The sequence below is a fragment of the Drosophila takahashii genome, chromosome 2R, assembly GCF_030179915.1.
Source record: "Drosophila takahashii strain IR98-3 E-12201 chromosome 2R, DtakHiC1v2, whole genome shotgun sequence".
In the NCBI taxonomy this organism is placed as follows: domain Eukaryota; kingdom Metazoa; phylum Arthropoda; class Insecta; order Diptera; family Drosophilidae; genus Drosophila; species Drosophila takahashii.
Genome location: NC_091679.1, coordinates 39,607,765 through 39,620,598, shown reverse-complemented (window position 1 = coordinate 39,620,598; position 12,834 = coordinate 39,607,765). Strand labels below are relative to the sequence as shown.

At 36.5% G+C, this 12,834-nt stretch overlaps 1 protein-coding gene and 1 long non-coding RNA gene across 2 annotated transcripts in view; one reads left to right on the top strand and one right to left on the bottom strand.

The window, feature by feature from the left end:
- ttv (exostosin glycosyltransferase 1 ttv) overlaps window positions 1–12,834 on the top strand; it is an 80,992-nt gene that overhangs the window by 42,358 nt on the left and 25,800 nt on the right. The window contains exon 3 of the mRNA XM_017142488.3: window positions 12,642–12,716. Coding sequence (XP_016997977.2) covers window positions 12,642–12,716 — 75 coding nt within the window. The remainder of the gene's footprint in view (window positions 1–12,641; window positions 12,717–12,834) is intronic.
- LOC138912713 (uncharacterized) lies at window positions 2,301–3,330 on the bottom strand. Its single transcript, XR_011418262.1, has 2 exons — window positions 3,005–3,330; window positions 2,301–2,950 (listed from the first exon to the last, which is right to left on the bottom strand). It is a non-coding gene; the product is annotated as an uncharacterized lncRNA (long non-coding RNA).

Sequence of the window (12,834 nt, the reverse complement as noted above, 5' to 3'; positions counted from 1 at the left end):
CGAAAAAAACGAGCATTTGACGAGAGCCGAAGTGAACTTCGGTAGCTTGCCGAAAAATTCCAGAGAGAATGTCTCTCTCATTTTTTATCTCTCTCATTTTTTTTCATCTCTGAGACGAAGTTGAGAACGATTTTAAGAATGCTTGGGGACGATTTCAATAACGTTCATGCTTGATAAACGAAATCGAGAACGATGTATTCTCAAAAAGCCAGATCAAGAATGGTTTTATTCTTGATTTCAAGAACGTTTGTGCTAAAAAAAGTGAGAAGACAAAATACTGAAATCAAGAACATTCGTTCTTGATTTTTTCGTTCTCAAGTTTTCTCAGTGTAGCCAAAATAAGATTTTCTTCTTCTTCCCAAAATGAAAATTTAATTCTGTTTGTCCACTTGTCCACTTGTCCAAAATATGTTTTTTAAGTTCTGAAAATTTGATATGACGTTCATCACATCGATATAAAAAACTTTTGTTCTACCACTTTTGGAAAAACCCGCTAGTTTAGCGGGAAAACAGCTATAAGTAGCTAAAATTCGGAAAGCCGTAACTTCTATACTACTAAAGCTACAGGCTTGTGCTGCATCTCGTTTGAAAGGTATTTTTAAATGCTATAAACGCCTTCTATATGCAATTTGTGTAAATGTAATACTTAAAAAAATATGAACAAAAGACAATTTTTTAAAACTTTTTTTTTAGCTTTTTTTTATTTTTTTCAAAAACGGCTCTAACGATTTTCTTTAAAACCTTAAACTGTATAGCCCTTGAGATTCCTTAAATTTTGGTATATAACACATTACTGTAAAAAGTCACGTTTAAAAGTTATTTTTATTCGAAAATAGCCACTTTTGCCAGCTCGAACAATTAACGCTCCCTGAGTATTGAATTTTGTGGGAGGGTATCCGAACTGTACTTTAGGGTCATGGAATCAGTAAATTTGCACTTAAGAGTTCCATATAGGAATCTTTTGTTCTACGACTTTTGGAAAAAGCCGCTACTTTAGCGGGAAAAAGCTAAAAATAGCTAAATTTCGTTAGTTTGTAAGTTCTACACTACTAAAGGTACAGACATGTACTATACCTCGTTTAAAAGGTATTTTGAAATACTTCAACGCCTTTTTAACTTAATTTGTTAAAATACAATAGTTTAAAAATTATGATTGACCAATTTAAATTTAAATGTATATATTAGCTCCTATGAGAGCAAATGTAAACAAACAAAAACTTCTGATATCAAATAAAAACACCTCTTAACGAGGTAAAAAACTAGTGACGACCGCACCTTCAACATACAAAAGTTCTGATATCAACATTTGTGACGAAAAATTATTACACTCGTCATTAAATAGACTTTCTAATCTTTTCTCATTCGTCACGCTGCAATAGAAAATGCCTGTAAGGGGAAAAAGGCTGGAATAGTTTGCTAGGGCGGGCCGAATGAGAAAATATTAGAAAGTCTATTTAATGACGAGTGTAATAATTTTTCGTCACAAATGTTGATATCAGAACTTTTGTATGTTGAAGGTGCGGTCGTCACTAGTTTTTTACCTCGTTAAGAGGTGTTTTTATTTGATTCAAGGTTCAGGAAAAATATACAACTGTAATTTACTGGTAATTATCTGTATAATTAATACCTTTAGTGTGCAATCTCACAGGAATGCATATGAACATCTTAATTGTTACTAATTGAAGTATCAGAATCCGTACCCATACTAACATCCTTAGAATCCGTTGTCATACCTCCTCAGAGTTCAAGGCGGAATATATTCTGCACATTTGGTTTAAAAAATACTTCGAATTTTAATGCAGATTTACATGTTAGGATATAAAATTCATGACAGTTTTCTATCGTAGTTTTCAACATTTTAGAGTTAATTGAAGTTGTTTAAGGTGTTCAAGTCTTTCAATATTACTCTATTAAAGACAGGATGCAAATTTATAAATTTAAAATTATTTTTTGAGGGACCTAAAAACTAGCAGACTTGTAAAAGTTGATAATGATTATACAGATGCCATTTAGTAATTTAAATTGAGCATGTAAAGCTTAAGAACCAATATTAGTGGTAGGTAGAATATGCTTATAATTATGCTCAATTCGTTGATTCCAACTGTTCCGTTTTCATCTTCATCGCACGGACAAACTTGTCTGGCAGTGAAACACAACTCCTTGTCGTCGTAATCCCTTTGTACCAGTTGGCATCCAATTTCACTAGACCAAACGACGACATATTTAAAGTTTTCTTCTGCAATTTTAAAAGAATTCAGTTGGAGCAACATAAAAATTATATTTTCATAAATTGATCATACTCTGAATGCACGGAATGTCCAATTCCGGCGGAATGCATGTATCCAAATCAAAAGTACTTGGAGGATTTCGATTTAAACCAAAGAATGAATCAACATCCTCATCATAAATTCGACTCGTCCGGTCAAAGCACTCGTATCCGGTTTTTGAAATGTGGCATTTATCCTTGTTTTCCTGCGTGCAATCAATACACATTGTGCCATTATATGTTAAAGCGTACGTGATCAATGGACTCAATAGGAGTATTAAAGTAACTCTTGAATTAAACATGATTTTGTAAAATATTTTTGTAGCATTTTCTATTTAAAATCTAAAAAACAATGATTTCATGGATCGCTTCGATCATATATTATGAAAGTATTTTATTTTCTCTAACAATTTTGGTTCTAGTATATTAATTATAATTATATAACTATTTCAGTAATCTATTAATTTTTAAAGTACTTAAATAGTTATATAATTATAGATAGAACTAAATACATGATAATGAGTACTGACAAACAGGCTGTGCATTTTCCATACGAATTATTTTTAGCGCACGGACAAACACTCTTAATATCTTCACAATCCACAAGCAGGATATTTTTTATGTGAACAACAAGTTGGCAACCAAAAGTGGGAGACCAAACGGCAGCATGATGGAAATAGGGCTCTACAAATTGAAAACTAAACTTAATGTTATTAAAAGGTGCTACTAATAATTTACCCTCATGGCAGAGAAGATCCACTCCCTGCGGAATGCATTTATCTAAGTCGGAGAAATAATGAGGTCTCTTAGTATATTGCAAGCGGGGCTGAATTTTTGTGATATCGCATGAATAACCCGTTGAAGAAATTTGGCAATCATCGTTAACCTTTGTACAGTCGACGCATATTATTTGATATTTTTGTGAATCGTCATCGATTGTGGTCCTTGGAATATTATAAGAGCAAAGTGTATATTTCACATGAGTTGACGAAATAATTATGGTAAATAGTAAAATATTTATATGTTTACTCAACATGTTAATAAATTCAGGGAATGCTTTGTAACTAAAGTTCGAAGAAAGATCATTCCTTATTTTATCATTGTTACGAGAAAATGTGTAATATTTTAACAATCCAATTGTGGTTCTTTTGAAAAAATTATAAAAACCCAGAAAAAAGCTATCGTTGAACAAGGAAAAATGTCAACGTAAGGTTTTGCCTTTTACCTTTAATTGAATGTAATTTTTCAGATTTTCTTCGCCGCTTTTGGCGGCAAGCCTTCCCTTTTTTCCCGCCGGCTGTCTGTTCCCCTGGAGTCCTCGTAATTTGACATGACTTATGCGACAAATCTGCTTTGGCGTCAAGCGTCAGCGATTTATGCTCCCCACTTTCCCCGACTTTCATCCCACTTTCTTCCCTGAACTCCCTGCACTGTTCTACATAATCAAGCAAATTGCTTTCCCACTCACATCATTTTTTATCAGAAGGGCCTTCGGTGTCTGGAAACTTCGTTAATGCACCTGTCAGATATATCTTCCGCTATCCTCCATTGCTTTCTTCATCGCCTTACATGTGTTGGGTCCAACTATATATTTTTATATATGTGTGTATTTTAAGAAAATTGCATAATACCCTTGAATAGCATCAGCGGATTTTCTTTTTTTTTTGTGCTCACAATCTCTAAAAGCTCATGAATGCGCGTGGGCGCCAAAGTTCTTTGGGTGAGTTGAGTTTCTGTATTTTTGATGAGTTCTCCCCGGCATTAATATGCAAAATTCCCATTGTTGTTGCCGCCGTTAATATGCATAGTGATGAGGATATTGAAGGGGGGCTAAAATCTGAAGCAAGCAAATCTGAAATCCATTCAATTTGACAATGACTTAGTAAAGTTTTCTCATTTTCGATAGACGCAGAGCAAAAGGACAGTCAGTAATTTAATGGTCAGCAGAGCATCAAATGAAGGTTGTTGGGAAGACGACGGATTTTTGTATAAGTTTTTAGATCCATCTAAGTATTAAACATGAATGATTTATTAATGCAAAAAGATAGCCAAAGGGTACAAAAAATAAAATAGCATCTACTTATTTACGTCTATTATTCTTAAATTATACTTCAGTATATTAATTTTCTAGATTTTAAGAGCATATTTATGATATTCTTGAAATGCCCTGCGTTTCTTTTACTACCTAAGTTGTGTTAATTCAAAGGACATTAAAACTCTGACTTAATTGCTTTAGCTCCCCAATCTTGTACATATATAAGTATATATATTAAATATACAGCCATATTTCGCAAAACACAAAATCCATTAAAAAGTTTTGTTATTACTTCAACTCACCCTTCACCACAGCCGCCTGACTTCGACTTCCAAAAAAAAGAAAAGAAAACTTTTCCAACTGCATTCAAAAACCTTGAGCTGCTTTTAATGAAATTCTTTTTTTTGTTGCTGCCGCTGTCGTTTTGCGGACTTTTTTTTGACTGCCTTTGTTGCTGTTGTAATGAGCCTAAGGCGTCAATGGCTTCTGCCGCCGATGACGATGTCATGCACCATATGCAGCACAGCCGCGGAAAGTGGAGGACGCGGCGGCCTGATGAGCCTCCGTCGATGATGATAATGGCGACGATGATGGGTAAAAACAAGCCACACGACGTCAAATCTATTTTATTTTTTTTACTTTGTGGTTTCTGATACGAGGTCAACGATTTTATCCAGTTTTAGCTACTTTTCGGCTTTGCGGTTGGCACTACTTAAGAGGCTTTTTGAATCACTGAAAAAAAGCCTATCAACTAAATTTTATTAGATATCAAATAAACGTTAAAAAATCGTATGTAGGGATACCCATAATTAAAAAAGAATATTAGTTTTTTTTAAGGGCATGTAAGAATTTAAGATGAATTATATTCATTTTAACCTCAACTTTATCATCACGTTAACATCACCATTAATATCAAGTTAGCATCAACTTTCGTTACATAAATAAAATTCATCTTAAATTCCCATAGCGTCTTTCACAAAATAATTTTAAAAAGGCTCAAAATATCTAGGACCCCAATTTTTATGTTTTTTCCAAAGTGTATAAGTATGCGGTTTTGCTTGTTTGCCAGACTTTTTGCCTATTTTTGAAGTCAACCGAAAGTAGCAACTGTGGCAAATAATGAGACGCCATGTAAATGTCCTTGGGAGTAAAACTTGTTCCTCATTTTCTTTTTGGCTGTGTGTGAGTGTGTGTGTCTGTGTTTCGTTTTCTTTTTCTGTAGCCGCTCACAGCAGACGCGACGAAATTACGTATACGCCACGTTGCTGCCAGGCCACACCAACTGTTGCAGCCACACGTAACCAGCACCCCTGTGCCTCAAGGTTGTCCCGAGGCAACTTTCAACTTTCTGCGGCCCTTTAATTTGAGCTTAACAATTTATAAAGTTTTTTCGTTTTTTCGCTGGCCATTTTTCAATACGCATTTTTCGAAACTTATTTGCGGGTGTGTTAATGTGCGTAGTTCTGTGCTGAGCATAAGTGTGTGTGCACACAAGCTTTTCAGGAGTTCAAGGTCTCGGGGGAGACTCAATTTGGTTTTGGCACCAGCAAATATTTATATTTACATATGTGCGCAGCAGGAGAATAAATTGGTTAAAGGAGTGATGGGAAAGTAGATTTCTGGATCTTGTTTAGCTTGATTTTTATTGGCTAAATTTAAAATAAATTAAATTTGTAGTACGTGAACTTCTGAAACACATGAAATATACAATTAAAAATATTTTCGTTTGTTTAAATTATGTGAAAAAACTAAGTTTTTAAAAAGGACTTATAAAAACGTCCTTGACTTCATCATTAAATTCTATTAATTATATTTAACGACACTTTTTAAATCAGGTAAACCCTTTCTGTCCTCTTTACATACGAGAAATTACGAGTCTTAAGCACATCCTCTACGAGCCCATTAAAGTTAATTTGAAATGCAGTACCTTGTCGAACATGCAAACTAATTTAAACATATGAAAACGGAGAATCGCAACTCATTAAAGGACCCCAATGCCTGTTGGCTGCCCCCTTTCATCTTCCCCCTGGATCCGGCTTTATGCATTTTTCATAATGTAATTTCCCATGTAATAAATTTTCATGCCAGCATCATCATTATCAACAACATGCAGAGGACGAAAGGAGGGCGGCAGAAAACTTCGGTTCGGTTTGGTTCCCTTCGGTTCGGTGGAAGGTGCAATGTGCAGCTGCCGTTGCACCTGTTCGAGGAGCTCTCTTCCCTCGTTGCACTGCTTGCCACTTTCCACGTTAATCTCAGATTTCCACATAAATCACTTTAAAAAGGCGACACACTTGCAGGAGGAACAGAAGGCGCCGGCTGCCGAGGAAGCGCCATAGTAAACCAGCGAACGCTGCTCAGACCTGCAATGGCAATTTCTTTGAGTACTTCCTTCTATTTCCCTTTTGCTATTATATAGCTTTTTGTGTGTGTGTGTCGGTGTAAGTTGCCCCAAAAAACGTGCCAAGTAATTGCCGGCCATTGCCGTAATGTCCTGGGCATAAGGACCTGCCATGAGCCCAGAAAATAATAACCAGACTTGGCTCGGCGGCACTTTTAATTTCAGCGTCGTTGCGCCTTCGATGTACAAAAATATTCAGTGAATTTTTTATTAATTTTCTAAAATTCTTAGATAAATGAGTGTGAGAGAGGTGAAGATATGCCGGCAGTCGCTTTAAGTGGCGCCATCTAGCGACATTTTTAATTTTTTTTCGAAGTTTTTCAATGAGGTATCCGATTTAAAAAATTTGCTCTAAATAAATTAAATTTTCTTTAAAGAAAATCCTATAAGTTTACGTTACACTATCGAAACCCTTTCCAGATTTTTTTTATCACTCTTTAAATTTTATTTTACCTTAACTTCTGTTAACCACCCCCCTTTCTAGTGCGGACATAACAATGTCTTTGAGTTTCTGTAATAATCGTAAATGCATTTGTTTTTTATGTATTTCGGCGAACGGACCCTGAATATAGTAGGGGGAGAGAAAGTCCTTTCCTTTTGGTGGCGCTACTCCCACACGCATTTTGTGTGCGCTGCATTCGCAATTGCACGGCGTCTTCATGCGGTTATGCTTCTGCTGCTGCTTTCATTATGAGCCATTATCACAAGCTGGCGACAAGCGACTGCCACGATGGCCACAAAGAAAGCTGGGGAAATGGCCAGGCGAATGGCCAAAGGAAAGGGGCCGAAATGGAGGGGGGGGGGGGGCGTTGGCGGTCTCTCGACAACGCTTGACGCGAGCTTTGCACTTGTAACTAATGCGCCATGTTTAATGTTTCGCTGCCTTCCCCACTTATTTTTATGCTCATGCTGCCGCTGCGCTACAGAGAAAAAAATTTAAAATATTAAATTAAATTAAAAAAAATCCAAATTTTGTTTTGCAAGTTTTCTCTTTAATTAAGAATAAAATATAATTAGAAGAATATTATGTATATAGTATAAATTAGAATTTGAAGCCACAAGAAAATTTCTACATTCCTTAAAAATTAATATACAATTATTCGATTCATTATAAAGATTGATTTCATAAAAATAAATTGTAAAAAAAAAAAAAAAATTTTAAATAATCCACTTTATTTTTAAATACATAGAATTACAAATTAATACACAATTTTTTAATCAAAAATAAATATGGATCTTCTAAAAATAAATGATGCTAGACAAAAGACATAAACAATTTAATTGAATTTAATTTTTTTCCCTGTACCCTTTCGTTAGTTTCTCCTTATCATCTTTTTGCCACGGCTTCTACTGGTTTCTGGCCAAACAATGGCAACTTTTACAGCTGCGTTTTTCGCCCCTTTTTTTCCCCCTATTTTGATGCGTGTGGGTGGAATGCTTTTTTCTATCTGCTCTTTCTGTTTGATTTTTTGTTTGTGCTGGCACTTTGTTCTTTGCCTTCTGTCTGCTTTCTGGGGACTTGCAGTGCATTCGAAATGCGTTCCAAATTGTCTTTATTCCAAATGCTGTTTTTGAAAAATTTAATTTTCATTGAAATTCATCGCAGTCGCTTTTCGTCTTTTCGCGAAAACTTTTTGCCAACTTGCCTGCTGTCCTGACGTTTTCCCATTTCTTTTTGCTCATTTGCAGTTTTTTTTTTGGTTCTCAGCTTTGCTTCTTGCGCTCATCTTTGCTGTTTTTAGGATATTTTTAATTAATTTTGCATTTCGCTGCAGCTGACAGGCAATTCCAGCCATACCATAGGCAAAATGTTTCGTATAGTTCGCTTTCAGCAATTAACTAAATGTTGCGCATACGCCACCGAGACCGAGACCAAATTGTAGGAGTTCTTGGCAAAAAGCAAAGATGACAGGGCGGATTCAGAAATACAAAAGAACGATACATAAGTGCTGGGCAGGAAAAATACAAAAAAGGAGGAAAAACCACAAGAGCTCAAGAGTCGATATGCGGAAAACTACAAAAGGTGGATTAGATTCCGGGAGAGAGGAGAGGAAACGAAAGGTGGATGCTCCACCTGTCAAAGGCAAAGCCCAAATGATGAGACTAAATGGGAAATCACAACCTCATTTCCCCACCGTCGTCGTCGTCAGTCAGTTTGTCAGTCACTCAATCAGCCCTAGAACCAGAATTCCCCGAACAACAAACAGCTCCGGGAAAAAAAGAAATCCACAAAGCACAGGAAAATGAAACCACCGGCAGCAGGAGGGCACAACCTTTGACAGCTGGAAACCACTTAAATTATATGCCTGCTGCGAGCTTAGTGGGTTACCGCCCCCTAACCACCGCCCCCTCCCTGTTGCTTATGTTAATTTTCTGCTGGCCTAGGCTCGAGCAATTGACATGAACTGAAGTGACTTACTTTGTGGCTTTCTTCCTAAGGTCCAATTCCCCCCTGAGTCTGCATCTCAATTTGAATCTGAGTCCCTGGCAAATGCTTTCGCAACAGGTGGGGAAATTCGAACGATTTAACTCTGACTAAGTAATTGCCGAGTATGTGCTGAAATTCTTATTGAGCAAAAAGTTTTACGAGGCTTGGAAACAAGCAATTTGTAAGAAACTCCATAAGTTGTTTGCTTTCTGAGAATGATTCATAAAATTTCTAAAGATTCACTTCATCGGAAAAGAAAACCAATTTCAAAAGGGGAAACTTTTTCAGCATGAAAAAATATACCATATAAATTAAGGAAAATTATAAATTAGTTTTCTTTAAATATAAATGTGAAGAAATCCAAGTTCCTTATTTTAAAATTTTTTAAAAAATATTCAAATTTGAAAAACTTGATAAATCACCAAAATTTAATGTCTCTTAATAGAATTTGCTATGAAACTGAATAATAGGTACACTAAAAAATGTAATAAAGCACTTAAATCAAAATACCTTTTTTAATTCTTAGTTGCTTTTGTTTTTTTAATATTACTCTTCGAGTAAAACTGCACTGCATTATTAATTACTGCTGCATAACTTAGCCTCCAAGTGACATAAAAAAACTTTTTCAAGGCTTTTCAAAGGCAATAAAGAAAATTTCCAACTTGTTGCTTAAGTTATGAAACACGCAAGTTATGAACTGTTTGAAGGAAACTTAAAAAATAAATAACCCTTTGAATATGGCACGCAAGTTGTGAACTACTTGATAAACTTTTACGAAGAGCGCTTTCTTTAGTCAATAAATAGGAAAAGTGAAAATTGCAAATGAGTACAAAATCAAAAGCCTTATTAATTACTGCTGCATTCTGCCTATTAAATCCATAGTCATCTGTCTAAATGCCTAATGAAGTGGTCGTGCCTTTTGCTTTTACCAGCTTAACTGGGCACACGGCCAGTGGCATAAACATCTCTGTTTTCAGAAACAGAAGCAGTGGCAACAACTTTTGACAACAAACGCGTGTAAATAGTAAAAGTTTTGCTCGCATGTTGTTGGGGTGCCCGGAACTCGGAACTCAGAACCCAGAGCCCAACACTGCCGAACTTAACTGAACCGAACCGAACAGAACTGTTCGCCCAACTTGGCTGAAAGCTAAAAATCATTTAATTAAAGTTTGGGCGGGCAGAAGAGGTCGCTGGGCGAATTAAGCTGCTGTCTAAACAACAACATTGCATGTTGGCGGCTCTTAATTGCTTAAACAAGTAGCTAACTAGCGAAGAGCAACTGGGGAGAAACGAAGGGTAGGATACTTTATATAAGCCAGTGCAGTGACCTGCATAAGGAGCTGTGAATGTTCCGACATATGTACATGAATGTTAAACCAAGTTTGTATGCATAATGTTGTCTAATTAGTTAGGCCAAAAGCCACGCCCCTCTCAACGCGAAAGGAGGGAGAAAACACAAAAGAATTTGCCTACATAAATTAAGTGTAATAAAAATGTTGGCTATCTTTTTTTCGGTGCAGGCAAATTCAAGCAAATGACCCATTCAACCCAAATAGCCTGAAGAGAATTAAGAAAGTAAACTGAACAAACGAAATTTGGGAGAATTTTCAGCTTGAAATGGTTTGTATATTGGCTAATCTATATTTGGAAAAAGTTGGTATGACTTTAGGCCTTTTGAGATTGTTCGAATATAGTTTGGTTAGGAATATATGCGAGTGTTAATAGTCTGCAAACAGTATTTCTTAAGGATTTAAAGTATAATAATAATTTATTATAATTTAGTATAGATAAATAACCTTTTAAGTTGGGAAATCACTTAGATTAAATCTTTTAATATTTCCCTTTTAATGTTGATAATAATTTCCTAGATTTAATTTCCTAGAACTATTTGAGACTGCATTGCGTAATGTTCTGAACTTTATCATTTCATTTTCCTCCCCTTCTCCTTATCAGCTGACGTCACCCTCCCTGAAGACCCTGACTTCAGTTTGCCTGCCTATGCATTTGGCAGTGTAATTTTTCAACTCTCGCCAAAATGTCAGAAACAAGCCAACATGCAATTTATGTTGTTTGCTCAAGATTATTCATACCGAAGACTAGGACTGTTGCAGGCTGCCTCTGGCTCTCCCTCTCTCTTTCTAATGCCTTCTACCCCTCTCTCTCGCTCTCTCTCTTTTTCTGTGCGTTGTCAATGTCCAAAAAGCTGCGCATGCAGTTTCCTAATAAATTTTTTTGCTGATTCTGCTTTTAAAACGCGAATGTACCGAGCACAAATTGCTGACCATTTAGGGGAGTTTCATGATGAGGGGTCGGGATTTCCAGGAGGGGCAGGATTGCTAGGGATTGGGTGGGTATGATAGGGGGCTGGGGTTGTGGGATTGTGTATGCTGCCTGGAGGGCAGAACATGCCCAACTACATGTAATTTTACGCGCAACTTAACTTGTAAACTGCCAGCACACCAATCCCACTGCCCAACCTCGTAATTCCCGCCCTATCAAAACCACCAACCCCTGCGGACAATACCCATCCACACCCACACTCACCTGAATCAATGTTTGGCGTACATGGCGTATACGTATTATGGCAGTTTGATGCATTTCGTGGCTTTGATTTTGGAATTAAAGATTAAAGTGGCCACACGAAACGCGCACTGTGGTCTTAGCTCTTCCTCCTCCCCCCTCCCTTCGATTCCGCTTTTCACCGCTTTGCGTAGTCGGATAACGCGGCGTATGAGTAATGTGAGCAAATGCTAAGCATACGCCCTGTTGAGCATTAAGCTGGAATTACAGGAATTTTGCCGAATATCAAAGAGCAAAGCAGAACGAGTTGAATGAAACAGATTCAATTGCTAAGCAGCCAAACGATATCAAAAGAGTGGGAGAGAGAGACCTAAGTAATTTTTGTGAAATTAAAAGAAACGAAATGGGAATGGGGGAAAATAATCCCTAAACCAGAAAAATAATTACTTTAAGGTAAGCCAAAATAATCTTGGTTTCGGTTTAAAACTAATAAATTAAAGGGGTTCACTTCTATTTTTATAACTTATAAAATTATTAAATATCAAGTTGAAATGTTTGAATCTTAAATTTGACATTAATTAATATGAAATAAGGTCGAAATTACCCTATTTCATATAGAATTATTTTTCTGTGTATTTTATGGCGGTTTTTGATTCAAACATGTTTGGTACTTAAAGTTATGTTGGGAATATGAACCATTTGACTATGTAAACTTTAACCCATTTTAACCAATTAGCCAGACTTTATTTCCACGTGAACCAAATTCATTTGTACACCTCCACTCGCCACCCATTAAGGTATTGTAATGCCGATAAGTTCTCCAACGGATGTCTGCATCTCCTTGGGGTCGCATTTTCGTCGCTCGGCTCCTTTGTTCGATTAATTGCTCCAGAATCCCATTATGCAATGCCATGGCTCTCACTAATTTACATGTTCTACCCGCTCTTTCTCACCCACCATTCACCTCTGCCCCGTTGCTCCTCCATTGCAGGTACGACTACGAGACCCTACTGCAAAATTCCACTTTCTGCTTGGTGCCGCGTGGACGTCGTTTGGGTTCCTTTAGGTAAGCACAAACAAAAAGCCACACAAAAAAAATGCGAAGAGTAGGTAATAAAAAATGGCTGGAAAACATAAAAAACAATTTTCATTTTACATTTCACAATGCCATTTTATCATGGTTT